The 27,745-nt window shown below is 39.5% G+C and overlaps 1 protein-coding gene across 1 annotated transcript in view; it reads right to left on the bottom strand.

The window, feature by feature from the left end:
- ITGA2 (integrin subunit alpha 2) overlaps positions 1–27,745 on the bottom strand; it is a 102,778-nt gene that overhangs the window by 11,382 nt on the left and 63,651 nt on the right. Inside the window, exons 9-27 of the mRNA XM_045020829.1 lie at positions 27,101–27,266; positions 26,660–26,733; positions 24,765–24,903; positions 22,943–23,088; positions 21,987–22,130; positions 19,924–20,127; positions 18,918–19,054; positions 17,185–17,324; positions 15,856–16,007; positions 14,543–14,653; positions 14,125–14,207; positions 13,461–13,602; positions 11,454–11,546; positions 8,240–8,316; positions 7,993–8,076; positions 4,495–4,597; positions 3,445–3,555; positions 2,310–2,414; positions 1,367–1,480 (exon numbers count right to left, since the gene is read on the bottom strand). Coding sequence (XP_044876764.1) covers positions 1,367–1,480; positions 2,310–2,414; positions 3,445–3,555; positions 4,495–4,597; positions 7,993–8,076; positions 8,240–8,316; positions 11,454–11,546; positions 13,461–13,602; positions 14,125–14,207; positions 14,543–14,653; positions 15,856–16,007; positions 17,185–17,324; positions 18,918–19,054; positions 19,924–20,127; positions 21,987–22,130; positions 22,943–23,088; positions 24,765–24,903; positions 26,660–26,733; positions 27,101–27,266 — 2,325 coding nt within the window. The remainder of the gene's footprint in view (positions 1–1,366; positions 1,481–2,309; positions 2,415–3,444; positions 3,556–4,494; positions 4,598–7,992; positions 8,077–8,239; positions 8,317–11,453; positions 11,547–13,460; positions 13,603–14,124; positions 14,208–14,542; positions 14,654–15,855; positions 16,008–17,184; positions 17,325–18,917; positions 19,055–19,923; positions 20,128–21,986; positions 22,131–22,942; positions 23,089–24,764; positions 24,904–26,659; positions 26,734–27,100; positions 27,267–27,745) is intronic.

The following is a 27,745-nucleotide window of genomic DNA, read 5'->3' as shown; positions in this document are numbered from 1 at the left end:
ATCGTTTCATTTCAGAGGGCTGATAATTTTTCACGATTAGTGTACGTCTTGGAGGACATGTGGGAGTTTAAAATGTGATACTCATGGTTATTATTTAAATATTTTAAGCATAGTGTAAAATTCAATCTGGGATCTGTTTCCTTGACAAGTGACCCTTTAAAAAAACCAAACAAAAGGTTTTTATATCTTTGTACTGAATGTACACACCTTTTCTGAGGGAAAAAATTGACAACACTAATGATAGCATCAAGTTCTGGGCTTTTGGTATTTTGGAATGATTAGAATGAATGCAATATAGGCAGGCTTGGCAGGATTCAATTTAAATCCATAGATATCAGTAAATGCTGATTTCAGCTGACACACTGAAATCGATGAATAAAATATCCATCAGTAATGGAATGGATATAGCCTGCCCCCTGCATTTTGCACCTTCAGGGAGTGGGCGTCACAGGCCATGCCACAGCTCAGGGAGCCCTCTGCAGCCCTGCTGACATAGGAGTCAGTGAGAGGGGCCATGACAGCAAGGCTGCAGCGGGCTCCTTGCATGGCTGCAGGTCCAGTGACACCCAATCCCTGTACGCACAAGATGTGGGGAAGGCTGAGGTGCTGGTGAGGCAGATAAGAGACCCCCAGCTAGGGCTGTGAGGAGGATGACAAGCCCCTGGCCATAGGGAAGGCCACCCCATGGCTGAATAGGTTAAAATCAAGTAATAAAAATCTTAAAAATAAAAACAGACACAAATTGGAAAAAAAAGTAAAATTAATATTAATCCTCAAAATTGCAATAAAAAAATCCTGACAAGCTGGAATAAAGGTTTGCTGCAGTTCAAAAGTGAAGATTGTTTTGTTTTTTCAGAATATAATATGACTGCACAAGAATGTATTGCAGCCGTGTCGGCCCCAGCCCTGAAGAAGCGCTCTGTGTAAGCTTCTTCTTTCCAACCAACAGAAGTGAGTCCAATGAAAGATATTACCTCACCCACCTTGTTTCAGTGGTTTATTGTCATGTGTTGTCTTTTTCAGCTCTGTGGAAATTCTAGTTTCTGGTTACTTGAGCTTATAGGACAGTCTGCAAAAGCAAACACCATGTGCCAGCATCGAGGAAGATTTGTGTCACCATTGTAGCTGCAATGCCTCAGTGGGTGTCTCTCTATTTAATATTTTAAATGGTTTGTCACACAGACTTAAAAATTTGCAACTGAAGCTGAAATAGATATTGATTTAGGATAATAGACAAAATAATGTAAAACAACAAGAAGAAGGGATTGCTGTAGAAGGGGCGCTTTCAGTGTTAAGTTTCAAAAATATCAGCGAGCATGACGTACATGGGTATAACATCTCCCATCAAAAGGTACCTGATACTTACAGCTGCAAAGGTCCCATTCCAGATTCTGGTAGACACATTTACAAAATACTCTCCTTTCAGTGTGAGGTCTTTCAGCTTGCATGTAATTGTATTACAGTGTGTGTTCTTACAGTTCTTTCAGAGAAGGGGGAAAAAAGAGGTATTAGCATGATTTTAAAAAGCATAATTCACTTAAACAAATACCACAGTTTTAATTCTAAACTTCTTGGTCCTTGCTGCACAGGTTTCTTAACTTAGTTATTCTTTATGTATTAATTAAATGCTTGTGACCCATGCTAAAGCCCCCTGCTAATCTATAGAACAGATACAGTATGAACAGTGTAAGTGAAAGCTTACTCATACTTCTCCACCAACATACCTCAGCCCTAACTCAGATGGATCTCCTCCAGCAAGAAGTCTCATTTCACATAGATTCTTAATGTTATATAAGCATATTTTATAATTATTTCTGAGGCGGTTTAGATTAATTTAGTCAGCATTAGTGATATCAGTTGTCCAAAGACTGCAGCAATATTAATAGTCAGATGGTTGCTATAGGAAAACCTAAAATAAACTAAACTAGACAGACATGAGCAGCGGAAAAAATAAAGTTTGGTGAGCTGCAAGGAGTAATATTAGAGACTGTTCTGTGAAAAAGAGATAACCATTTGCACATACACAATAATACATACATGCATGCACACAGAGTAATATGTAGTGGGAAATGGGCTGTGGTTACTCTGCAGAAATTTTAGCTGTAGAAATAAAAAATATATACAAAGGAGGAGGAAACAGCAACACAATACAATTATAGGCTCCTGTGCTGCATTGTGATTTATGCAGGTGGACTGCTGAGCCTGTGTGGAGCACCACCAAGAGCGCCCTGCATGGCACAGAGGTCTGCCTATCTGGATTACAGTGCAGGATTGGGACCACAGATGTTATAGTCACAGCTTTTCCTTACTAGTTCTTTTGCAGCTCTGAAGTTTTCTTTCTTGAAAGATGTAGAATAAGATGTTTTTCCTATTTGCAAAGGATTAATCTTTGCATCACAACTGACACCTCCAGCCTAAAAAGAAAATGCAGAATTATAGTTGTTGGAAGCATGAGAGAGAGAGAGAGAGAGAGTGTGTGTGTGTGAGTGAAAAATACTGAATGCTTTTGGAAAATACTGATACTGCATTGATTTCCTTTAAAATTCAGAATTAAATTGCTTTAATTTTTGGGGGGTAATTCTGAGAAAAAATAGCTTATGTTTATCAAATTTTACACACTGTGATTTATGATTTGAAAGAGGGTCCAGTTGAGAAGTACATGACCTTTGACCTATGTGTAACCCATATTTTGAAAACATTGTCTACACTAATATTGGACCCTGTTTTTTCTCAACATACATAAAGGAAGTGCATTCAGATAAGGTGAGTTTCCCTGGCGGCAATATTCTTAGTATGTTCTGGATGGAGAATAATGAAGGAGCCTGTTCCTTTCCTGACAGTCTTAACACCACCACATGCTTAAATCTAGTCCCAGATATGGGGCTAATTGTTGATTAAACATTGAAGTTGAGATCCTGGTCCCATTGAAATCAGTGGAATACTCCCATTTGGAAATCACTTATTTCATTATGTTACAGACTTTAATTATGTGATCATATGCCATTTTCCCCACCAGCCCTTGACAGGTACACTAGGCAATACTATTATCCCCATATTTACAGATAGGGAATTGATCAACAGAGTCACTAAGTGACTTGCCCAAGGTCATGTAGGAAGCCTGTGGCAGAGCAGGGACATGAATTCAGACTCCTATGTCCTAGGCTAGTGCCTACCTCTTGGAACATCCTACCTCTTCCTCCTATCAACTAGGACTGAAAAGAAAGAAAGGGTGGAGATTCCCTGTTCTCAGGTTGGGGGAGCCACTTTACCAGTGAATGGAGATAACATCAATACAAACATTGAAATGCAGGCTCAGGACATCACACCATGGCTGCTTGTTGACTGTCTAATCCTAGGTCTTAGCTCTTATACCATTATTCTAATGAATCTACATTACATTTATTACACAAGTTAGTTTGCAATTGATGAAGTTTAGTTCTTCACCTGATCTGTATCCAGTGCAGTTAGATACATCAGAGGATTGTTTCCTTTAGTTAACTGTGGAAAATGGATTTTTACAGAAGCCACCTTTACTGGAATGCTTCCCGTTGTAACCTAAATAGAAAAGAGCTAGTTATTAATTTTTTTAAGCTATAACTGGATACAAACAAATTATTCAGCTATACCAAGAACATCAGAATGCTCTAAGACTGATTAAAACTCTGAACTGCTTTCACTGCAATATTTTTTCCTATACCTATACTTATCTCTAACTGGACAGTAATTGCATTATGCCAGCATTACATGTAAAGTAATTTATACCATATAATTCTGAATACCTGTCTGCTTTCTAAATAAAACTTTCATTAGTTGCATAAAACACTTCTGGAAAAGCAAATATTTTGTCGCAGACAATAACCTACAAGATAGGTTACATTTACATTCCAATAGTTGTGAGCATCAAATTTAGAGTTCTGCCATGTTGCATATTTGCAACCAATTTAGGTTTTAGGTTTCCTCCATGCTGCATATTTGTAGCTAAACTTTTCCCAGTGTTACATAACCAATAGTTATCAATAATCAGACTTGTTCATGTACCTCCTTGAACACTGCTCTAAGTACTTAGCCCCTAGCCAAACTAAAGAAACCAGTGTGTCTTATTTCAATGGCCCAAATCCTGTGAAGACTTATGAACGTGCTTAACTTTATGTAGTGTGCGTAGTCCCTTTGATTTCTGTCTGTAGAGGAACTGATAGACTGACTTCACTACTAAGAGTGTATAAAGGTAAGCACATATGTAAGTCTTTGCAAGATCTGGGTTAATGTGAGCAACTGGAGAACCAAACATGCATAAGACCGCTCATCACTAAATGGAAATCTTACCCTTAAGCAAGTGAAGGTTGTACATTATGGTGGTGAATCATTTTCCTCATAGACCAGATTCATAAAGCAGCACAGTAAAACATACCAAGGACTATCATTTTGTCTGCTCTTTGGGTACAGACTATAGATGAAAGGCAAGATCTTTTCTCATCCACAAAAATGTTTACTAACCTTCACTGAAAAATTGAACGCAGGACCAATCTCTTCAAAATTATTCACAGTGGAAGGAATATTACGATCAGAATATACTTCATAGAAATTTATGCTGGTAAACCTGGTAATCAACCATAAAACAATAGATTTTTATTTGGCAGCTATGTAATTGGATGCTTTTTGGTTCATTATAAAGCAGTGAATCAAAGTTCAGAAGTGTAATAAAAAGATATTCAATTATTTGTATCCTTGTTTTTAGTTTAATGTTAAAAAGTTGTTTAAGAAACAGGAAATTTCTTACTGGAGCCCAAATCTCGAAGAGGATTTGAAATGTAGTACAGTACAGCAATATCATGAAGTGGGAAAAATTTGCCACTGATGTTTAATGTGTATATTTTAACAAGGAATATACTATTGCTGCTGTAAACAAAAAAATAATGTTTTTTTATCTGGGGATTTTTGGAAATGATGATTATTGAAAAGATAACAGATGAAGTGGAATTTTAACATTTTAACACTAATTTCACTACAGAATAGAAGATGTTTTAGAAGAAAATATCTGTCATGGAATGATACAAATAAGGCTGAGCTGGTCAGCAAACATTTTAGGAGAAAACTCATGGATTCATCCTACTGTTGGGATGTAGGAATTGGCACACCTGGTGAGATTTCAGATCTGGGTCTTTCAAGATATTGTAATAGTTTTTGCAAAATTGGGGCTGTTAAACACTGTATTTGTGGGCCAAATTCTTCTAAAATTAATCTCTCAGACCTTGTCTAAACTTGCCTATATACCTCTACCCGATATAACGCGACATAATATAACACGAATTCGGATATAACACAGTAAAGCAGAGCTCCAGGGGGGTGGGGATGCGCGCTCCGGCGGATCAAAGCAAGTTCAATATAACGCGGTTTCACCTATAATGCGGTAAGATTTTTTGGCTCCCGAGGACAGCGTTATATCGGGGTAGAGGTGTACTTGCAATAGTGTGTAAGGTACATGTAGCTACACACACCAGTGAAGGGCTCTGGCATCTTCCCATTGCTGAAGGCCTTTCACTGTGGCAGGAAAGGGCTCTGGCAAGGGGGACCTATAGAAGTCTTTCCCTACTGCAGAAGGCTGGAGACTTTTCCTGCTGCCTCCCCTCTGCCAGTCTCTCTCTGCTGTCAGATTCTTTTACTGAGGCAGGGAAAGGCTCCATCTGTGGAACAAACCAGCGCAGACATGGGAGACACAGCTTGGGTGCATAGAGAGCTGTGTAAAGTATACATAAAAAGGGTTCAAGTGTGTCGGGCACTCTAGTCTACTCACTTAAACAGTGCCTCAGTATTTCCACTGCTACTTATATCCGTACTAGCTGGGTATGCAGCGTCTGTATTCTACATGGCACCATAAGTGTAGAACTACCCTCAAATTCTTTGTTGCTGTGCACTTTTAAGCAGAGGCCACCTTTCACCTCAAAAGTTGAGTTTGGAGTGATTGCTGTTTTCTATCAGTTTAATTTTACAAATTTCATTGGGAAGCTTTGGCATGAAAAAAGCACTATAGAAAGTAAGATAATATATTTATTCCTTCACCTGCAGTTCACTGTATGAGCACATCATATATAACCATAAATAGTTTATCCTAGATAATGAGGTTTTCCTTGATCTCAAGCAAACTATCCATTTTGAAAAGGGCTTTCAATCCATTTGAGCCAGGAAGCCCACAACTGTATATACTGTGTATTAATTATATCATTAAAACCAGAGCACTTTTGTTGGTGGTTCTTGTGCTGACCTCGCTAGAATACAGATGTTACAGCCAGCACTACCTATCTAGGTAATTATATGGCTGCCACCACTGCAGTATCTGAGCACCTATAATATCTGTACCTGGCTAAGTATATATTAAGGGTTGTATAGCTACATATCTGGTCTTTTTATTATTTTTCTTTTTAAAAGCAATGCCATATTATACAAAGAGAATAAGACGATTTTTCCTGTGCTTGATAAAGCAGGAATTTCTAACAGCAGCCAAATAAAGATAGTGACTCTAAGGTGTCATAAATATAGAGGGAAGGGTAACAATCTTTATGTATGCAGTAGCATAAAATTCCACCTCTACCACCATGTCAGGGTCCCCCCTGCACACACACTCTGAACTCTGGGGTACAGATGTGGGACCCCCTAAGCTTATTTTCTACCAGCAACACTCATGTCTGACCCTGTGCTAAGAGCCCCAGACTTTGAGAAACCTTTCCTAGTAACCACAGATGCATCCGAGCATGGTGTGGGAGCAGTTTTAATGCAGGAAGGACTGGATCAAGAATTCCATCCTGTTGTGTTTCTCAGAAAAAAAACTGACCAGTGGCTTTCCCTCTCAGACAATCACAGAGAAGGAATGTTACGCCATTGTGTATGCTCTGTAGAAGCTATGCCCATATGTTTGGGGACAGCATTTCCACCTGCAGACCGACCATGCTGTGCTAAAGTGGCTTTCATACCGTCAAAGAAAATAACAAAAAACTTCTTTGGTGGAGTTTCTCTCTCCAAGATTTTGATTTTGAAATACAACACATTTCAGGAGCTTCTAGCAAAATGGCTGATGCACTCTCCTGTGAAAGTTTCCCAGAATCTTTATGTATGCAGTAGTATAAAATCCCTCCTTGGCAGCTGTACTGAATCACCTTACCTGTAAGGGGTTAAGCAGTTCAAATAACCTAGTTGCCATCTGACCAGAAGGAACAATGAGGAAAGAAGATATTTTCAAATCTGGGGGGAAAGGATTTGTTTGTTGTTCTCTTATGTTGTTCCCTCTCTGGACGGAGGGAGAAAGAAGCAGGTATAACATCTCCTGAAAATATACCTGGAATAAATCCATCTAAAACCACAGAAATTGTAAGAAGGGCAAGGTTATCTTGTGTTTTGGCTTGTGAATTTTTCTATGCTACAGAGGTAGTTTTATTCCTGTTTTTGTAACTATGAAGCTGAGCCCAGAGGGGAATCCTCTGTGTTTTAAATCTTTTCATTACCCTGTAAAATTACCTTCCATTCTCATTTTGCAGGTGTGATTCTTTTACTTTTTTCTTTATAATAAAATGCTTCTTTTAAGAACCTGATTGATTTCAGTGTCCTGAAGACAAAGGGTCTGGTCTGTGCTCACTTTGCTAAGGCAATTGGTTGGTATATTATTCTCAAGCCTCCCCAGGAAAGGGGGAGAATGGGCTTGGGGGGGATCGCTTAGGGGAATAGGGATGCCAAGTGACCCTTCCCTGAGTTTTTGTGTAAATCACTTGGTGGTGGCAGCAATACCATCCAAGAACAAGGAAAGGAATTTGTGTCTTGGGAAAGTTTTAACCTAAGCTGGTAGAAAATAAGCTTAGGGGGTCTTTCATGTGGGTCCCCACATCTGTACCCCAGAGTTCAGAGTGGGGGAGAACCTTGACATAAGGTCTCAAGGTCTCTCAGAGGCACCTTTATGTTCTAATACCTTTGACAAAAATGACAGATTCTTTTCTTTATTCAGCGTACCTTGTTAAGTGAATTTCTGCATCGTACCGCAGAGGAATTGACAGGTAGACCTGGTTGTCTGCTTCTTGCTCTTCATTACTTTCACTATTTATCAAAAACATAGTTTGTTCACTCATGTATTATAACTCACAATTACATTTAAAACAAATTATATGGACAATGATAGTTAACTTATTATATTTTAAACTGTGCAGCACTGGCAGGGGATGCTTTTTAAATGAAATTATTATACAAGAATGTACTTTACCTCAAAGCATGAAAACTTATATTTGCCATATCCTGAAGATTTTTGAGATTGAAGTCAAAATTAATATCAAAATATACCTACACAAAAGATAAACAGAAGTAAACAGATTATACAATAAGCAAATTTAAAGTGCTTACAAACAAATATAATTAATCATAATAATTATTTATCTGCATATAAACATTGAGTGTGGAGGACACACCAATGCCTGGGTGGTGCCTGCTCATGCGGGAGTAGGACAGAGGCAGAGCACTGTCTGAGGCAGCAGCTCTGGTAGAAGCTCTGTGCTTCTCAGTGACCGCTTTTGAGCTTTAATTTTTTTCTTCCCAGGACTGCGACTCCCTGAAATCTAAGCATAGCTCTCAGCTTTCACTTTTATAGGCAAAACAAACCATCCTCTTGAAACATAGGATCTCTATTCCCCTGATCTTCTTAGTAGCTCTTCTCTGCACCTGTTCCAATTTAAATTAATCTTTGTTGATCATGGGTGACCAGAATTGTATACAATAATCCAGATTAGTTCTCACCAGTGCCTTGTACTTTGGCATTAATTCTTCCCTATCTCTACTGTAAGTACCTTACTTGAGACATCTTAAGATCACATTTGCCTTTTTCATGACCGCATCACGCTAGTGGCTCATAGTCATCTTATGATCAACCAAGATACCAAGGTCTCTCTCTTCCTCTGTTGTTTCCTACCAATGAGCCCCTCATGTATTACAGAAATTCTGATTAGTCCATAAGTGCATTATCTGGCACTTCATACTATGAAATTTTAACCCACTTCTATTACTCCAGTCCTCAGGGTCTCCAATTCTTCCTGTATACTATTCACTTCTCTGTATTGATGGTGCCTCCCAACTTTGTGTCATTAGCACACTCCCAGTTGGTGCCAAGGTAATTAATTAATGAAATGTGAAGTTATTTGGGTTGTATGCATTCTTAAGCATTAACACAGGTGAATGAAAATTCACACGACTCCCTGTATTCATTCTGCTGTCTATAATCATAACAGGGCCAATTTGACCAAAGCTGTTAAAAAGGGGTCAGATTCAATCCAGTGAATTTTTTCATGCAGTTGGAACGTTTCTGTTCTACCTGGCAAGCTTCTCATTGTTCCAAATTACCCTGTCATGGAATGAGAGGACTATTTCCCTCCTGCTCCAGGGGAACAGAGAAGAGGATGGGCTTCCTAAAACCTTGGCTATCCTGACATTTACACACCTCCTTTCAGGTGCTGGGCTACCCCTTGCTTCCATGGCAGCACAGCTCCCACAAACTGGTTATGTTTGCAGCCCTGGAGAGGGAGTTACTGTTGATGGAACCAAGCAGGAATTCCCGGATCAACAAACTGCTCCGGGCAAAGTCTCTGATGTCTTTTTCCTACACAAATCTCAGAACCATTACTCCATCTTCATCCTCCTTGACCTGTCAGCTGCCTTCAACCCAGGTGACCATGCTCCTGCTCTTGAATTCTTGTCATTCCTTGGCTTCCATGACTCTCTCCCAGTGATGAGCTTCCAAAATCTTAGGAACCGGTTCCCTACTGGGTCTTCGGCGGCACGGCTCCGGCGGCTGAAGGACCCACCACCGAAGACCCAGTAGGGAACCGCCCAGTGAGTACACCCCCCACCCACGTCCTGCCCCCCCTCAGAAACCACAACCCATAACCCCCCCCTGCCCTGCTCCTTGTCCCCTGACCACTCCTTCCTAAGACCCCCAACCCTAACTCCCCCCCAGGACCGCACCCCCTGCCAAACTTGCCCCGCTCCCTGTCCCCTGACTGCCCCGACTTCATCCACCACTATCCCAACAGACCCCAGGAACTCCCACGCGGCGCCTACCCAACCCCCCCTTCCCCATCCCGTCTGCCCCCCCAGAACCTCTGCCCGATCCAACCCCTCCTCCCCCGCCCCAGTCCCGGCCCTGACCCTGGCCTCTTACCCCTGCCGGGGCCGGGACCGGCGCCGGAGCCGCGGGGCCCGACTCCCCGGGCCGGGCCGACACCGGGACCGGAGCTGCAGGGCCCGACTCCCCGGGCCAGGCCGGGCCGGCACCGGAGCCGCAGCCGCGGGGCCCGACTCCCCGGCCTGGGCCGGCACCAGGACCGGAGCCGGAGCCGCAGCCACGGGGCCCGAGCTGGGCTGGGTCCGAGTCGCGCAGGCGGGACCAGCCCGAGCCGGGGGTGCTTGGCTGGGACCGGGCTGGGGCGCTCCGCCAGGGCCAGGAGGAGCCGTCTCGCCCCCTCCCCCACACGCCTGGCTTACCTGCCTGCTCCTTTTTTCAGGCTTCCCGCGAACATTTGATTCGCGGGAAGCAGGGGAAGGGGAGGAGAAGGAGGGCGGAGCGTTCAGGGGAGAGGGGGAGGTGAGCTGGGGCCGGGGCCGGGCAGACAGCTGCCCGAGCCTTTGTTAAATTTAAAAGCTTTTTAGAATCGGTTGTCCTGGAACAACCGGTTCTAAAAAGGCTTCTAAAATTTAACAACCGGTTCACGCGAACCGCTGCGAACCGGCTGGAGCTCACCACTGCTCTCTCCTCTCTCTCTAATTGGGTCCTCCTCATCCATCCTCCAACTTTTTGTGGGGATTCCACAGACTCGGTCTTCTGTCCCCCACTTTACATTATATCACTGGGTAATCTCATCCACAAACACAACTTCAAATACTATCTCTGGGCTGACGACTCTGAGATCTTCCTCTCTACTCCAGTCCTGTCTTCTTGTGTCCAAACTAACATCTCAGTCTGTCTTTTGAAATCTCCTGGTGGGTGTAACTGTCAGCTCAAGCTAAACATGGCTAAAACAGAGCTCTTCATCTTTTCCCCACTCTCCCCACTACCTTCTTTCCCAATCACTATGAATACCACCACCATCTTGCCTGGAAATCTGTTCAGTGCCCAGGGGAGAATATCATAAAGAAGGTGCTGCCCACCTTCTGTCCCCAGCCCCCCACCCTCGCAGAGATACAGTGTTACAGTAGCATGGTAGGGAGACACATGCTACAGAGCCACTTCTTTCCCCAGCCCTGTGAGCTTGGAGGATCTTTGGGTCATTGTTTAGCATCATCAGAACAGGCAACATGTAACCCAAAGTGAGGTTTGAATCTAACCAAATCATTAATAGGAAAACAGTGCTTGTTATTTGTGAAGGGGGATCCTTTTATAAGCATTGTGGTAGAAATAACAAACTTACTTAAATACAAAATCTGAGCAGTACCTGTTGTCCCACTTTAAAAACAGGATAGCTGACTTGGCAAATGACTGATTTATGGCCAGTGCCCATCTGACATGAGACTTCAGTCCCATCAGCCTGGAGGAAAAAAAACAACAACCACCCAGATATTAGCTTCTGCTACAAAACCAGAGAATTCCCTACACTACATTTTTCAATGTGATGTCTACCATGTAGGGCCAAATCCACCCCTGAATCCAGCTGCAGTTCCACTATGAGCCAGCTGTTGAGAGGCTGTGCAGGGGAGGTTTGGACTGGGTCAGGTGAGGAGAGGGATGACGACTGTGGGTCTGGGACTACATACATCCACTGGCAAACTGCTTCTGTGGAACTGCTTATCATCTAATAACCCCACGAGGGGGTTGTACTTAGAAACAAGGACTATAGATTGGAGGCCAAAGCAGTACGTGGCTTTATATTAGTAACAACCTCAAAGTGACACTGAGAAGTCACCTGTTCTTCTGGGCATAGTGACACCTACAACATCAACTCTAATTGTGCTTTCATGTACAGAGTGGGAATTCCATCCCCAAGCCCTCACACAAAGCCAGTGTAAATGGGTTTTGTGCATGGGACCAGATTTGGCCGTTTCAGAAAATTAACCAAAATATGAACTTAAACAGAGAATCCTCCTTGAATGATGGAGTTCACTTAGTTCATCTAGTTCGGGGGTTGGAAACCATTCAGAAGTGGTGTGCCGAGTCTTCATTTGTTCACTCTAATTTAAGGTTTTGCATGCCAGTAATACATTAACATTTTTAGACGGTCTCTTTCTATAACTCTATAACATATAACTAAACTATTGCTGTATGTAAAGTAAATAAGGTTTTAAAAATGTTTAAGAAACTTCATTTAAAATTAAATTAAAATGCAGAGCCCCCCCAGACCGGTGGCCAGGACCCAGGCAGTGTGAGTGCCACTGAAAATCAGCTCGCGTGCCATAGGTTGCCTACCCGTGGTCTAGTTCCATATAATTCTGGTTCTAGGCTCCTTTCTGCTCTGAAGCAGAAACCCTTTTTGGAGAAAATGGGTTCCCTTGAAGACTGAACGTTCTCTAAACCAATGGATTTTTTAAAAATCTGATTTTTGTTGTGGCTCTTTGTGCAATGGAATCGTTGTGGTTGTGCTGTGCAATGGGGACTGGTGCATACCATGTGAGTGACATGGAGCCCATCTATTTGCATGCAGGGGAACATCGGTCTTGGTTGGGCCTGGGCAGGGCCAAGGGATTTGCCTCTTCATGAATGCTCCCATTCCTTCCCCGCATAAGATATTTCAACCACTGGATTCTAATCCTCACCATGCACCTCTCCAGGAGCAGCCTTGTAACCTAGGCCAGGCACTGGGGTCTGGATTTTATCCTGTATTAACCGGCTGGGAGCAAGAGTTCAGATAAATGATTTATTCCAGTCCCCAAAATAATATGCAACATTCCTTTCTTTTTTGCAAGGAAAAAATCCAATAGAAGCATGGTTTCTGGTAGAGTGATCATCTTGATCTGACTAACGGTCATGTTGAAATACATGACCTTGGCAGTAATGCTACTTCTGGCTCCAAAATCTGTGTTTTGAAGCTCTATCCATGTTGCACACTTGATTTGTCAAGTATAAACGATCTGTGGCACAGCAACAGTATTCAGAAGCGTTGCTGAGGGGGTCAAGCAGTAGATATGGGATGCCAAGTCCCAGGGTAAGGAAAAAATGACGGCAATAATGAGGCGGAATCAAACTAGATAGATTGCCAGCTTTTTTGTTGAGCTGGCTGTCTCTATCCTTGATCTAGATAAACTGATACTCTAAATTTAGTTCTGACTAATGCTAAGACAAAGCTGGAAGATGATTTTGGTATCCTAGGGAATAAGCTGGGTTGGAGGGGTAGTTTGCACATCAGCCTTTGCTGGGAAAATGATACTAGAAAGAAAAACATTTCTCTGGGAAACCAGAAAAACAGCAGTAATAGGAAAAGTTGAGAGGAGGTGAATATTTTACATACTGGTAAAGAAGATGAAGCAAAAAACAAGTTTTCTGAAAATGTAGCCTGGATTCTGGTGTTGTAGGCATTTTCCTTTTTATTTCTCAGCTTCACACTGAATGTCAGCCTTCTGTTCTTGCTGCTGACAATAAAGGGCCGTTTGCTGTTGAAAAAATTGTTTGGTTTTATAAATATAGTAACTAGTGCAGTTGCAGATCACTAAATGGCATTATACTTCCATTAAGCAACAACAACTCACATGCATAGCACTATCAATTTTCAAAGTTCTACATATTTACAGCTGTAGCTTTACAATAACTTTTTACAATGGTTATAAAATGATGTGAACTTATCTCTTAAAACTGACCTGAATGAACATTTTCTGTAAAGCTGCACAATCTTGACTATGTACTATCAATATGAGATTATTAAGTTTTAACAGTAGAAATGCTGTAATTCTCTTCAAAAGCAAAGTAACTGTAAGAATTCAGTTGCCTTCCAGCACAGTCATACATCTGTCTACAACAGCTGGTTTCTCATCCTCTATTAGTGGTAGAAACTGAAAGACTCTTTGTATATTTTTCTACAAATATTTGCTGCATTGCAAAGAAACTCTTAAGTTTTTATTCAGAATTCAGTTGGCAAAAATGTCCCTTATGAAAAACTCACTTTATTTAACACTTACCCATCATCGGTTTTCTGCTGAACCTCAAGAACAAGATCAGAAATGCAGAGTTCATCCTCACCACAGTCCTTAACAAAAGGGATCTACAGGAAAGGGAAGAAATATTTTCCTGGATTTCTTTAGTTTCAATTTACAGTTCGAGGACCAGATCGACTATATCTAATTTAACTTCAACACCTTAGAAATAGCTTAGTTGTATTATCCCCATTTTATAGATGCTTCAGTGAGACCTATAGAGACTAAGCAGCTTTTGTAAAGTCATACAACACAAAACTGGGAAATGAACCCATGCCTTCTGTCGTCACTACAATGCCTTAACCATAAGACTATCCTTCATCTCTACATTCTCTGTTGGTGACAACAGGAGCAGTGTTGGGGCAGCACTGTGTGCTTTCATACAGTAACATTCTATACTTACACTGTAGGCCACAGTGGCAGGTGAATATATATCGAGGACAGGACTGGATCCAGGATTCTTGAGGCTAATATCAATGCGCAGACTAAGGGAGTTTACAGCATCAGAAGGCTCCTATAACACACATATATATTCACTGACAATTAGCTGTTCAGCAGATCATTTAAAACAGTATAACATATTTTCCATTAATAATATTTAACATCTTGTAAACAACAGAGACTAACACAAAGTGTTTCTTCTCTTCTTCTAAAATTGCAGCATTGCCTCTTTTTAACCTTTTTTTTTCTTGTTCTGGTCTGCTAAGCAGTATTACAGCAGAACCTATCTGTGTCAGCATTTCCATTATAATACCTAAGGATTTGTAGAGGCTGTAATTGTTTCTGTGACTTTGATGCCTGGAAAGTCCCTGCTGTTGCAGAGGCTGCTTGCTATTCAGAAGATGAAGTTCCCCTTGGAAGCAGCCACATGAAACCTGTTTCATTCTTTCCTGGCTGTGTAAGTCTGGCCCTTTCCCAAGCATGGATTCACTGACTCTACCCCATTTTGCTGAACCAAGAGGAGTTGATGGATGTGACCTAAAACATTTGCCCTAGTGGCGACTAGATGTATGAGGGAAAAATGGAAGAAATCCCCAAAATTAACCACCTGTAAATAGATTAGTTCGGGTATTTTTTAAATTCTTTACTGAAGGCAGGAATAAAAGAACCAGTTCCCTGACACAGTCTCATCATCGTTCATGGAATCAAGCAAGGGGTTTACTGCAGCTTTAGGAATCTGGGTTGTTTTCATTGTTATAAAGAAGGGCGGTTGGGTTTTTTATGTCTGCACACCAGGTTGACTCACTTCCTGAAAAGACCAGCCTATTCTGCAGCCCCTTTATGCAGCCTTCTAGGGCTGGTACACACCAGAAGACGGCCTAGGATGCTTACCTAGGGTTTTTTTTTAATTTAAAAAAAAAAAAACGTTTGCCACTTATATCCTTGTACAGCCAGCTGTGGAATGGTCCACTCTGGGGGTGAAATCCTGACCCCACTGAAATCATGGGCTTTATGCAGAAATTACTGGATGAGGGTCTTTGGCCTATTTGAAGGAGATCTGACTAAATGATCATAATTGTCTATTCCTGCCTTAATATCTATGAGGCAAAATGTGAGTTTTGCCATGATTTGATTTGAATAGGGCATATATTTTTGAGGTGTCTGAGATATTAAGTTATTGACTATATCAAATAAAATTCTGATTTTTGGATGTAAAAGTCACCTATTTCTTTCTTAGGTGACTTAAGACACATGAGGGTGTTTGAGACTGCTTACCTGTACATTAAAGATGTGCTCAACACAGGTCTCTGCAGAACTTACAACAATATTTTTCTGTATATATCTCTCATTGTTTTCTTTGAATAATCCTCTAGAAGTCACTCTAGATGACTGGAGATCAGCATCCAGTGTTGCATTGTATCTAATATCTACAAAAGAAATGGAACAAATTTTGGTGGAGTCTGAATTTCAGTGCAACTCCCATCAGAATCAGGCTTCAGTATTATAGAATAACTGGTTTTGCCATAAAGCCCAAGAATATTTTACTGCTTCTTTAGCTTGCTAAACATGAAACCTTCTAAAAAATGGTAAACAATCCAATATCTACTGAGGGTGTGAGAGTCTGTAACCTGGGATACCTTGCAATCATATCGCAGAACTCTAAATGTACCAGTCTATAAAGCACTCTACATCCATCAAGCTGCATTTTCAGCTTTAATTTTTTTTCAAATTTTACTATGAGCGCTTACTATGGAAATTCATCATTATTTTGTTGCTCACAAATTGTAAGCACTGTAAAGGTACTATATTCAGTAGAGAAGTGGTCAGACTTATTTTGCCAATTATTTGGTGTAAAGATAATTGATCAGGTAAGGTCTGACAATATTGTATCATAAGTCCTTAAAGGACACTCGTAATATTTTTCTATTTCCCTGACTTCCTAAAAATGGTGATGGACAAGCCTAGTGAAAGACCCAAGATTGGGCTTTAAATTATTTTTTTTTAAATCATGTAGTTTGGGTTGTCCTGTCTAATTCTCTTCTATTATCCAAAGAGAGCTCCTGTCTGCTCGTATCAGAGGTAGCAGCATGAGTGATTTCGCAATGGAAGACATCTTTTTTTGTTGAAGACAGAAGATATGGTCACTGCTGCAGCTTCAAACAGCAGCCTGGAAACAAGCTCTGTACCCCTGCCATCTTCTTAAGTTACTCCTTTCCTCTTCCAAAGTGATCAAAGCTGATGACAGGCCTGGAGTGCAGCTGAAGGACAACTAGAGAGCAAAATGCAATGAAACTAGCCTCTGAGCTCCCCTGCCTTTACTCCTCTCTCCCTGATGGCACTTCAGAGTGCTAACAGGATAGGTGAGAAGTCTGCACTCTCTTTTCAATACAACTTGTCTCTCACTTTCCAAAGACGGTAGGTCAGTGATGACAGCAATGCTTTAAAATAAAACAAAAAAGCAAATTTTCAGCCACTATTAAAATCAATAGTGATTTCTTCTTTTACAGGTTGGTAATCCAATATTAGTTTTTAATTTTCCCCAATATATTAGAATTGCAACACTTTCAACATAATTCACATAAGCAATACATTAGGTATTCTTACCCACTTGGTTATTTCTATTAGCAGGTCTAAACTTGGCACTGAAACATATTTTGACGGCTATCTCAGTGTTCTTATTCAGCAGACTGATTCTCTCAGGTACAAATGATGCTCTTATGGACACATTTGCAATGCTTTGTGACCTGAAACAAAAAGAGATGGCTACATGTGATTTCAAGGACCCGGAGTAAATCAGAAACTTAGTTCTGGGATAGGCCTATCTGTGACTACAATGTTTTTTATAATGGTCCCCTCTGTAAAATTTCATATAATGCCAGCCTGGTACAGTTATCTTTCTTTGATGAAATGGTTCTTTTCAATAGCTAATATTCTTTTTCAAATCTCTCTTATGTTGTGACATTTAACTGATACAGTACAATGGGAGATTTATGATAAGTTAATATTAATATTCTTAATATTTTAAATAATTGTTCATAAGACAGAATCAAGTTCTTGTATTTTTCCGTACGGAAAACTGCTATTGTTATTTTAGGAAAGTCATTGACCTTAATGGTGGAGCAGAGCAGTTACATTTCTTCTTAATTAGCTTGTGTGAAAAAAAAATGTAGCTGTCATTAAATAGTCAAGCTTCCAAAGAATTGTTTTGAAGAACTAAAAAAATATTGCCAAACAAATCCAAGATGATGTTTTGTTAACAACTGATTTTCCTGTTTGCATTTTACAATTTACATATATACTTTAATGAGCTTCACTTTTTGTCAAGTTAGATCAAATTCTAGAGTAAAGGAGAGATATTAATACCTTTTATTGATCAAACAAATTTAAGTGTCAAACAGCTTTCTAATGTATATATGGAGTGCCTGATGACATCAACCAAAAGTTCCACTGTGGATAAAAGGTACTAGATGGCCATTGTTTTTTAATTTGATTTTATGATGCAAGAAGTGGCAATTTATTTATATTTTTAATTCTGTTACCAGTGCAAACTCATACTTAATTAAGTGTCTCTATAATATCCTTGGGGACGCCTGGTGCAGACATGGATAACCGAGGAGTGAAGCTATTTATCAAGCTGTGTTTCAACTTAGCACCATGCAATGGGCTGCACACAATGGGTATGTCTACACAGCAAAGAAAACCCCGGGGCTGGCCCGTACCAGCCAACTCTACCCAGCAACTGTCGGCCAACTCGGGTTTGGGCTGTTTCATTGCTGTGTAGACTTCTGGGCTCAGACTGGACCCCCAAGCTCTGGGACCCTCTCACCTCGCGGGGTCCTAGAAGTCCATACTCCAGCCCAAGTCCGGAAGTCTACACAGCCCCACAGCCCAAACCCAAGTTGGCTGACAGTTGCTGGGTAGACATACCCAGTATTGCTTTGGGAAGCACTTGTGAAATTGTTCTTGTTTTTATGTGATGAAACTTATAAACTATCTTGTCAGCTATGCATTGTCCACAGGACAGAAAAGAATAATTTTGTCAGAAGTAGGTGCCAATTTTATTTCACTGCTCTAATTTGCTTACTCTATAGAACAGCTCTTCCAAATAGGTCAGTCCATTATCCGTTACTGGCAATTGAAAACAGTGTAGTCCAACACTATTTTTCAACTAGCTACTCTATTAGCATAATCATGAGAAAACAACTGTGTTAGTCCCATACACATGCCATGAGTGGAGGTGGGTTGGAGGTTGGGGAATGTTTTGCCATTTCATTAAACAAATACACTACTTATATCCAAAATATTAAAACACTGTCTGGCCAAAATAATTGACTAACCAGAGTTGAACCACATTTCCATCAGCACCGACAGATACATCAGTAATGCCGTCACCATTCAAGTCTTTATGGCCATCTACTGATCTTCCAAAGTACTGGAGTTGTTGTCTGAAAGCAGAATTTGATCCTAAAATTTTCTAGAAAAAGAGAGCTTGATTACTGACAAACAGTAGCATAAGCATTTGATTTTCACAGTTATTCTATTAGGATGCAACATATTTGTTTAGACAAACTCTTTTGTGGCTGGTCTCTCAATTATTTGTAAGGGTTCCTTTTTTCTGAGACAGCAAATAATTATATTTTTTTTAAATCTTGGAAGTAAATTGACCAAGCAGACAGATTGCTGCATGCCAACTAGTCATTACTGAAAAACTTTATTTCCATCTCACATGAAGCAATTCTCAAGGATTGGAAAATTTAACAAAATCTTCTAACAAACCTTTTTTGCATCAGGAGAATACTCATGAGAGAAACATGTTACAGTATTATTATTTCAATCTATGGGATTTGGGTATCTAATTCCCCTTTGTGCCTTTGAAAGTCTCCTCCTTAAATACTATACTTTTAAAGCCTGCACATTTGGAATTACCGGGTAACCCAATATTTTTTGGTGTGCACCAACTCTACAAGGCTAAATAATGGGCTGCTTAAAACCTTTTCTGGAAATGAATCAACTTGGTGTACAGGATTAAAAATGTAACTATAGATTCAGTGGGCTAGGCTTCCTCCCAACAAATGTTCACATCACTTATCTCTGTACCCTTAGCTATCAGCTGCACAGGTGTTATCCTGGGAGTATTTAGGGCTGGCATACGGTGGAAGAAAAGGAAGTGATTCTCAAAACAGCCAATAAGAGCCTACAGAATAGGACACAGTATTTAAAGGGGATAGAATACCAGCTAACAAAAACCCCTCATTATGTCAAATCCTTCATTTTGAATCTAGCTGAATTTTTGTATCACATCACAAGCCTTTGAATACAGTATTATGTAACAAAGTTATTTACCTGTGAATATTTGGTACGTATAGTCCTTAGATTGCCATTGTAAATGTAAACTGCTCCAGAGTTCTGATTTTCTAAAGGTGCACCTATTATCACATCATTAAACCCATCCAAATCAATATCTGAAAGGGTAGCCATGGCAGATCCAAACCGAGCATTTTCTAACCCTTGCGGACCTTCTAAGAGTTCTTGTTGATCCAAAATCCCCTTTTAAGAATACAAGAAAGAACAAAACTACTGTGTCAGTATATTAAAAGGGAAAAAATATCTACATTATTCTTTTCCAATGTGCATTTCCTTGGACTTGCCAGCACTGAACTGTATGTGACATCATGTTACCTGTTCACTTAGCTTTGTAGGGTCCTTCAGTCTTAGCAAATGTTACAGGAGAAAAATTAAAGCATGCAAAGAGGAGTATTAATTGCACATGTAAATGCATTTCTGAGTCTTTACAATCCTCAGTTTTCTCATCTGATTGTTTTAAATGTTCCACAATTTTTCAAATATCCATTGATAAATTTTTAATGGAGAGAGTAATTAACCATTGGAACAATTTACCAAGGGTCATAGTGGATTCTCCATCATTGACTAATTTTAAATCAAGATTGGATGTTTCTCTTGGATATGCTCTAGGAATTATTTTTGGAAAATTCTATGGCCTGTGTTGTACTGGAATGTCAGACTAGATGATCACAATATTGTCCTTCTGGCCTTGGAATCCATAAATGAATTGTCCAGCTTTGGATTAGCAATTTTTACGCATAGAGAATGGAAATTCTTGTAACTGGACATAATTCTTTGAAACAGAAATGGAATTTCCTACTAGCTAATGCAAAACCCATTTGTGGAAACACTAGTATTCCCGACCTTCCTATTGCCAACTGAAGAAAAAGTGTTGAAAAATGGTCTATGTGGTAATATTGCATTATCTATCTTAAAAAGCATCATCAAAACAAAATATCTTTGTGTTTGCCATGTATTCTCATTGTTTTGTACACAAATACACTATGCTAGTCAGACTGTTTATCCACAATGGCTAGCACTTAATTCCTGTAGCACAGGCAAGTGACATAATTCCATGCTATTTTAAAATCACTTCCGCATCACTCTGAAAATAATATTTTAAATAATTTTAAGTTAATCATTTAACAAAGACTAAAAATATTAATCATAGTTTCCCAATCGTTTTCTATTTGAAAACGTGAAAAATCCATCCACTAAATGTCTGGGTTTTGTTTTATTCGGGGTTTTTTTTTGCCTATTATCAAAGTGAACTGTTGTATCAGCTCTCCTCAGTAGCGCCTTTGTCCTGCTTAATAGCCTGGGGGAAAATGCTATTGACAGAAGCAGAATTAGAACTCTGAGCAGGTTGAGTTCTTTTCTGCCACTACCAGTTCTCTCCACATTCATTGGCTCAGTGTATGTGAGTTCTCACTCCCCAGCACCTCCCATGTTCTTGAAATGGCATTTGTTTCTCAGGCTCCCCGCCAGGTGTCAGCACCCGATTAAAAACAAAACAAAAATGAAAAAGAAATGCAGAGAAGTTTCAGAGTAGATAGGGATTGATTCCTCCACCTAGTAATATAGGAAACAGCTTTGCAATCCTTAATTGCTACTCAAAGGCTTTGATGTAAGGGCTGCTGATTATGGCCCATAAGTATCAAATGCACTAGTTTTACATCAATTTTCAGGGCTAGTTGATTCAGCAGGTTTTACATCAGTAGTTCTAACTAGAACTGATAGAATAGTAACACTCCCCACCCTTCTCTGTGTTTTCTATGCTGCATGGAGTCATACTGAATGTCTAGCATGAATATTCAGGTGTCCACCATTCAGTCATAAGACCGTCCACAAACGCCAAGCATTTCAGGAATCTGACAACAATGGACTCTGCTTCTTTTCAGCAGTACTTCTGTCCCAGGAAACCACAGCAAGAACTTGGTGCTAGAATTGAGAATATCATGGGTCTATTATGAATGTGGATGTCACATCTCAGTGCTAGCAACATGTCCAGAACATGAACCTAAGTCCTTAGCCCTCCTCCCCCCCACCCACCCTTTTTTTACCTTTATGATGGAAAACATATAAACTCTTCCCTCTTCTTTCTTTAGCTCATTCATGAACATTGGTGCAGCTACTAGCAGCACATCTGTAACTGAATCTCTGTTAACATCCACTGCACACACCACACTGCCAAAGTAGGAGCCAATCTGGAATTGATAACATAGTAATTTATTTATGTCTTTTTAAAATTACATTGTTTCTGCACCTCATCCCGCAAACACTTGCATGTGTATGTGAACAGTCCAACTGAATTAAATGGGACCACTCACAAGAAAAGCTACCTGTGTAACATGCCTACATGTTAGAACATTCAGCCGCTTACTGAGTATCCATTATTACCTCACCCACCTTGTTTCTCTTCATTATTTTTTGGACAGCATCATACTGTTGCTGCTATGGCACTAACATAGTGCAATGCGACTATAAATGGCGAAAAGAGTGCTGTGCAATTTATTTCTTTATGTTAAAATGTGCCCATGAAATAGCCCAACCTGTGATTTACTTTTATATTTGTCTGCTTTCATAACATAAAAATTCAAACTTTCAGCATCATGACAAGGCTTTCACAATGGAGAAAAAAGAATATCATGAACCTGCAAATCAATCTTGCAGTACCATCTCTCCTCCAGAAGACCTCACATGAAGAGTGGATGGATGTCCATGGAGTCTCCCCAACTAGAGGTATTTACATAGAGGGCCTGATAATGGTTTTTCCCATACCTAATTGCCATGATTCTACGAGAGACTGTATGAAAGTCACAGAAAATCTCAAATTCACTGCAAGAGAGTGTAGCTACAGGGGAATGGACAGATATGATGCTAAACATTTTGCAAGAAAAAAATCATTTTAGAAAGACATATATTACCGCTGCCAACCATGAATAACCAGTTTCAGTGCAGCATCAGTAAAAATAAATATCTACAAAATTTATGTCCATGAATAAATGATTGTACTTGCCTGATCCCCTCTCTGAGACTGAACAACTGTGACTCTGCCATGGCTGTCAATGTCATAAACCACTACTCTGCCAGTGTAGTTTGATCTTGGCGCACCAGCAACAAAATAGACAGTGTTCTGGGTTGAGATAATAGCAACAGAATAACCTAGAAAAGAAGTCAACATAACAGTTGTGAGATATTATCTAGTAAAGGAGGCAGAGTTATGGGTTGCCTACTAAGGTTATAAGCTAGGGCATGAATTAGCTATTAATACAACACAATAGCTATTCTGCACAAGCTCTCTGTGCAAACATTCTCATTCTGCACTTCCAAAGTGGTTTAAGTTAAAGTACATAAAGGCCCTCGTTGTAAAATAAGGCCAGGTCTACACTACAAACTTACATCAATATCACTATGTTGCTCAGGGATGTGAAAAATCCACAGCCTTGAGCAACAGTTATACTGGGGTAGACAGTACTATGTCGACAGTAGGACTTCTGTTGACATAGCTACCATGTCTAGTGGAGGTGGATTAACTACACTGATGGGAGAAGCTCTGTTGTTGGCATAGTAGCATCTTCACTGAAGCACTACAGAGGGACAGCTGCACTGCAGCATTTTAAGTGTAGACCTGCCCTAAGAGTGTCTATATGTGGAGCTAGTACAGAACAGCTATTCCGCAATAGCTATTCTGGACTATTTCCCTGCATACACAAATCCTTAGTTACCCATTAGAAGAACAGAAGATGAGATGACATGGTGTCCTAGCGGCAAAACACTATACGGCCAGGTCAGAGATTCAAGTTTGGAAGCTATATTGTCACTCATCACCTAGCTCACTTACACTTGCATTTATTTGTTAAGGAGATATGGTTTTCAGGGGAGGAGAGTGAAATGCAACTCCTCCTGACCAATTTGTAGGGCAACACTGGCTTATAGGGCAAGAAGCAGACAACAAAAATGTCAGCTGAATACAATTGAGAATTAGGAAAAAAGGTGGAAATGGTGGCCCTGGAATGAAGGAGGGAGAAGGAACTAGAGGCCATTCTTCAAATTGGGCCATGTCTGGGAAGGAAACCCACTGATTATGATGGGCTCAATGCACTCTCCCACAAGACACAAAACCACTAATCCCAGTTAATGAACACACTACAGTGCTTGACTGTACATGGTAGGACATATTAACAGTCCATCAATCATAGGTTTCAGATTGATTGACTTTTTCTAAAAATGTATAATCCTCTCCACCAGTATTATAACTTAAGCTGCTCTGCAGGAAATATCTTAAAATGCTTCCCAGCATTAAGTATGTATTATATCTATAAACCAGTTTTACTACATACTTTGTATTTCTATTGTATTACTACACTAAATTTACATTAACAGAAGAGAACAAAAACATTTTGCTGTAAGGTTTAGGCTTACACTGAAGAGCAATTTAACAGTAAAACTTGGAGAAGTTTTACCAGGCAAATGTAAACTTTTATTCTAAGAAGAGTCATTCTGGTGTTTAATGGCATTGATAAAGTGTCAAGGGATCAACCAGAGACTGCCGTACAGAAATCTCACATTCTTGTAATGTATGTGTCCCAAGAATTTTTCATCTCATGTCATTAATATCTCAGTTAACATTCATTCAGAGTTTTAAAAATAATTAAAATATGTTTCATTCAGTTTCAGTGAATCAATTGACCATTAAATGAAATCCATTTATGTACAGAATCTCCCTTTCCTCTCAAATCAGTTCTTAATACAGGAGACTGCTGGAAGGTAATTTGCCATTGTTGCCTGTCTTTGATTAACTTTAGATATGCTATATAACAAATGTTACAGCCCCTTACCTAAATATGAGCTATGGTTTCTGTCTTGTAGAATTTTTTCAAATGCTTGATTAGGGAATGTAGTCACTTGGTTTGAGGTCTCCTGGACTACAGTCCCACTCCAATCATAAGCCCCAACAGCACCTAACATCAGAACATCCTTAAAAAAATAAAATCAGAATTTTAGAGCTACCTGCTCTTCCACAGTACAAGGGAAGCAGAAGTTACAGTTTATGTATGGTGTAATCCATTTAAATTAATTATGTTTAGATACTCCGAACCCTCAGAGGTGAGTAAAATGACATAGTTATAACCTCTCTGTAATCCCAATCCTGACTCCTATATACACAATAGCTTCAATCACTGGAAACAACAGGTGGAGGCAGAAAAACATTTACAACATTTTGCCATGCAGATGGACCCCTAAGAGAAGTGTGGGCTTCCCTCTTCTTCCTAAAGGTCTTTTCAAATGTAATACCAATTAAGATCGTTTATAAATAAACTGTTTATATATGGTAATTACTTGCAAAACCCCCATCAATTGGACTACAGTAGAACCTCAGAGTTACAAACTCCTTTGGAATGGAGGTTGGTTGTAACTCTGAAATGTTCTGTAGCTCTGAACACGATGTTATGGTTGTTCCTTCAAAAGTTTACAACTGAACATTGACTTTATACAGCTTTGAAACTTTACTAAGAAGAAGAAAAATGCTTCTTTCCCTTTATTTTTTTTAGTAGTTTACATTTAACAGTACTGTACTGTACTTGCTCCCCCCCCCTTGTCTCTGCTGCTGCCTAATTGCGTACTTCTGGTTCCAAATGAGGTGTGTGGTTGACTGGTCAGTTCATAACTCTTGTGTGCGCAACTCGGAGGCCCTACTGTATTCAAATTCTTAAAGTTACTTGTGTGCTTAAGAACCCTGTAGAACTGATGCCTGAAAAAGGAAAATGGGAATAGAAAATATTTGCTCATATGCAACTTGTCTGACTAAGCAGAGAGAGATTGCTTAATTTTTGCTATATCCTGACTTAATTGTCTCACAAGCTGAATGTTGCATTAATATTGAAGTTCTTTTTATTCATGTAAACATCCCTAATTTTTTTGTTTTTAGGGAAGAAATTAAAAATGGATATATGTATTAGGTTTGCAGAGCTTGAAAACTGCTTGAACTGCAGCTGGACTTTGCATATTCAGACTAGGAATTCTTTATTTGACTGAGGTATCCTTAAACATGTTTAATATGAAAAAAATAGTTTAAAAATGTGTTTATGTTAAAGGTGCCAAAAACATTCTTAACTTTGAAAATACTACACACACGTTCTTCATACTTGAATTGTTACTTACATCTCCGTGAATGTTAACAAACAAAAGCTAGTTTTGAAATATTTAGTTTCAATTTTCTGAGTTATTCAAGCACAAGACATCAAATTAGAACAGGAGAATTGTTCATGCTTGGTGAACTCAAATGGCTGAACCGATTTTGACCAAACTTAAAATAATAATGATAAAAAAAAATCCAATCCAATTTGCATAATTTGTTTGAGAAAATTATAAGCAGCTGAAAAAAAAAAAAAGAGGAGGGCTTAGAATAGAAGCCATTACTCAACATTAATGCTATAATAAAAAGTATTATTTCACTTTTCATCATGGTATATTTTCTCTCTCTTTCTTCTTCCAACCATGATGTAATTTAGTTTTGTGGTACTACAGATAAACCACTTGTGTTCCATTTTCCTGGTTTATATTGGAAGAAAATATAAATTAAATTTGATCTGTATATTGCATTGTTGCTTATTATTCTTATTTTGTTAAATTTATACATGAACTTATGTATATGTAATTAATCTACATATTTCATTTGAGACAGTTTTTATATCATACCAGCCTTATACACTAAATGATTAAATATACGTACCTTTTTTTGTGAGTAATACGCACTGAAGCCCACTTGTGACATTTCCATTTGGAATGTATCACCTTGATCGGTACCTGGTGCAATAACCATTATTTTGAAAGTTATTCATGTATCATTAAGTCTGTTGAACATTATTGTTGCTACATACTGGGCCCAATCCTTCTGCCATTGAAGTCAGCTGAAGCATGACTGGAACGATTTATCAAATAAATAATTTGCTCCCAAAAGTTCACCCAAAATATACACAACAGTTGTACAGTATGGAAATCTAATTGGTAAAAAGGTAATAATGTTTATCAAGATTTTAATAATGAATGGGTCACATCAGCATTTATCATACTTTCATACAAAGACAGCCTGTAACCTCTTAATAAAAACAGGAAGTAGATCCTTAGCTGGTGTAAACTGTCAACAACTCCTCAGCCCCAATGGATATATTACCTTCTATGCTAAATATGCGTTCTCCCAGTGTTCCCGCTTCTTCCAACAGTGCAGCCTCAGATGACACGTTAAAAAAATACTTTTCTGTCGGAAGACTCGCAATTCCTTTGATTTCTTTAATTAAATTTTTAGTATCGAGTTCATTTCTGATTAAGTATCCCAAAACCTTGAAAAGAGAGAAAAAGAAACCTCAGTGTGGCTCCATTTCCCTCAGTATCACACACAGAGAGATATTTTATACATGGTAGGAAAATGAAATTAACGTGCACACTCCAGGCAAAGTCTGTAGTTTCCCCTGATCCTTCACGTCCTTCCCATCATGGATTTTACATCAGCCTCCTGACATCTGTAGATAAGGTGAACTGATGGGAATGCATAAGAAAAATGCAACATTTTTTCTGCCATTTATAATAAATATTAAGGTCAATAAACTGAATTTGAATTCCCTCACTTTGCAACTGGTGCAGTCATTTCCACCCAGGCCAAAGGAGCACAAAGTGGGTGTGTAATGCTACAAAAGCAGAATGGTAGAATTTTCCAATCCCTTCACACATGGTAAACGACTATCTAAGGTGTAGGGCAGAGGGAGGATCAAGCCCTGTATTCTGCATTCACTTTACTGAACAACTTATCAACTTTGAAATA

This window comes from Mauremys mutica, chromosome 6 (assembly GCF_020497125.1).
Source record: "Mauremys mutica isolate MM-2020 ecotype Southern chromosome 6, ASM2049712v1, whole genome shotgun sequence".
Classification (NCBI taxonomy): Eukaryota; Metazoa; Chordata; order Testudines; family Geoemydidae; genus Mauremys; species Mauremys mutica.
This window is presented reverse-complemented; position numbering and strand designations above follow the sequence as displayed.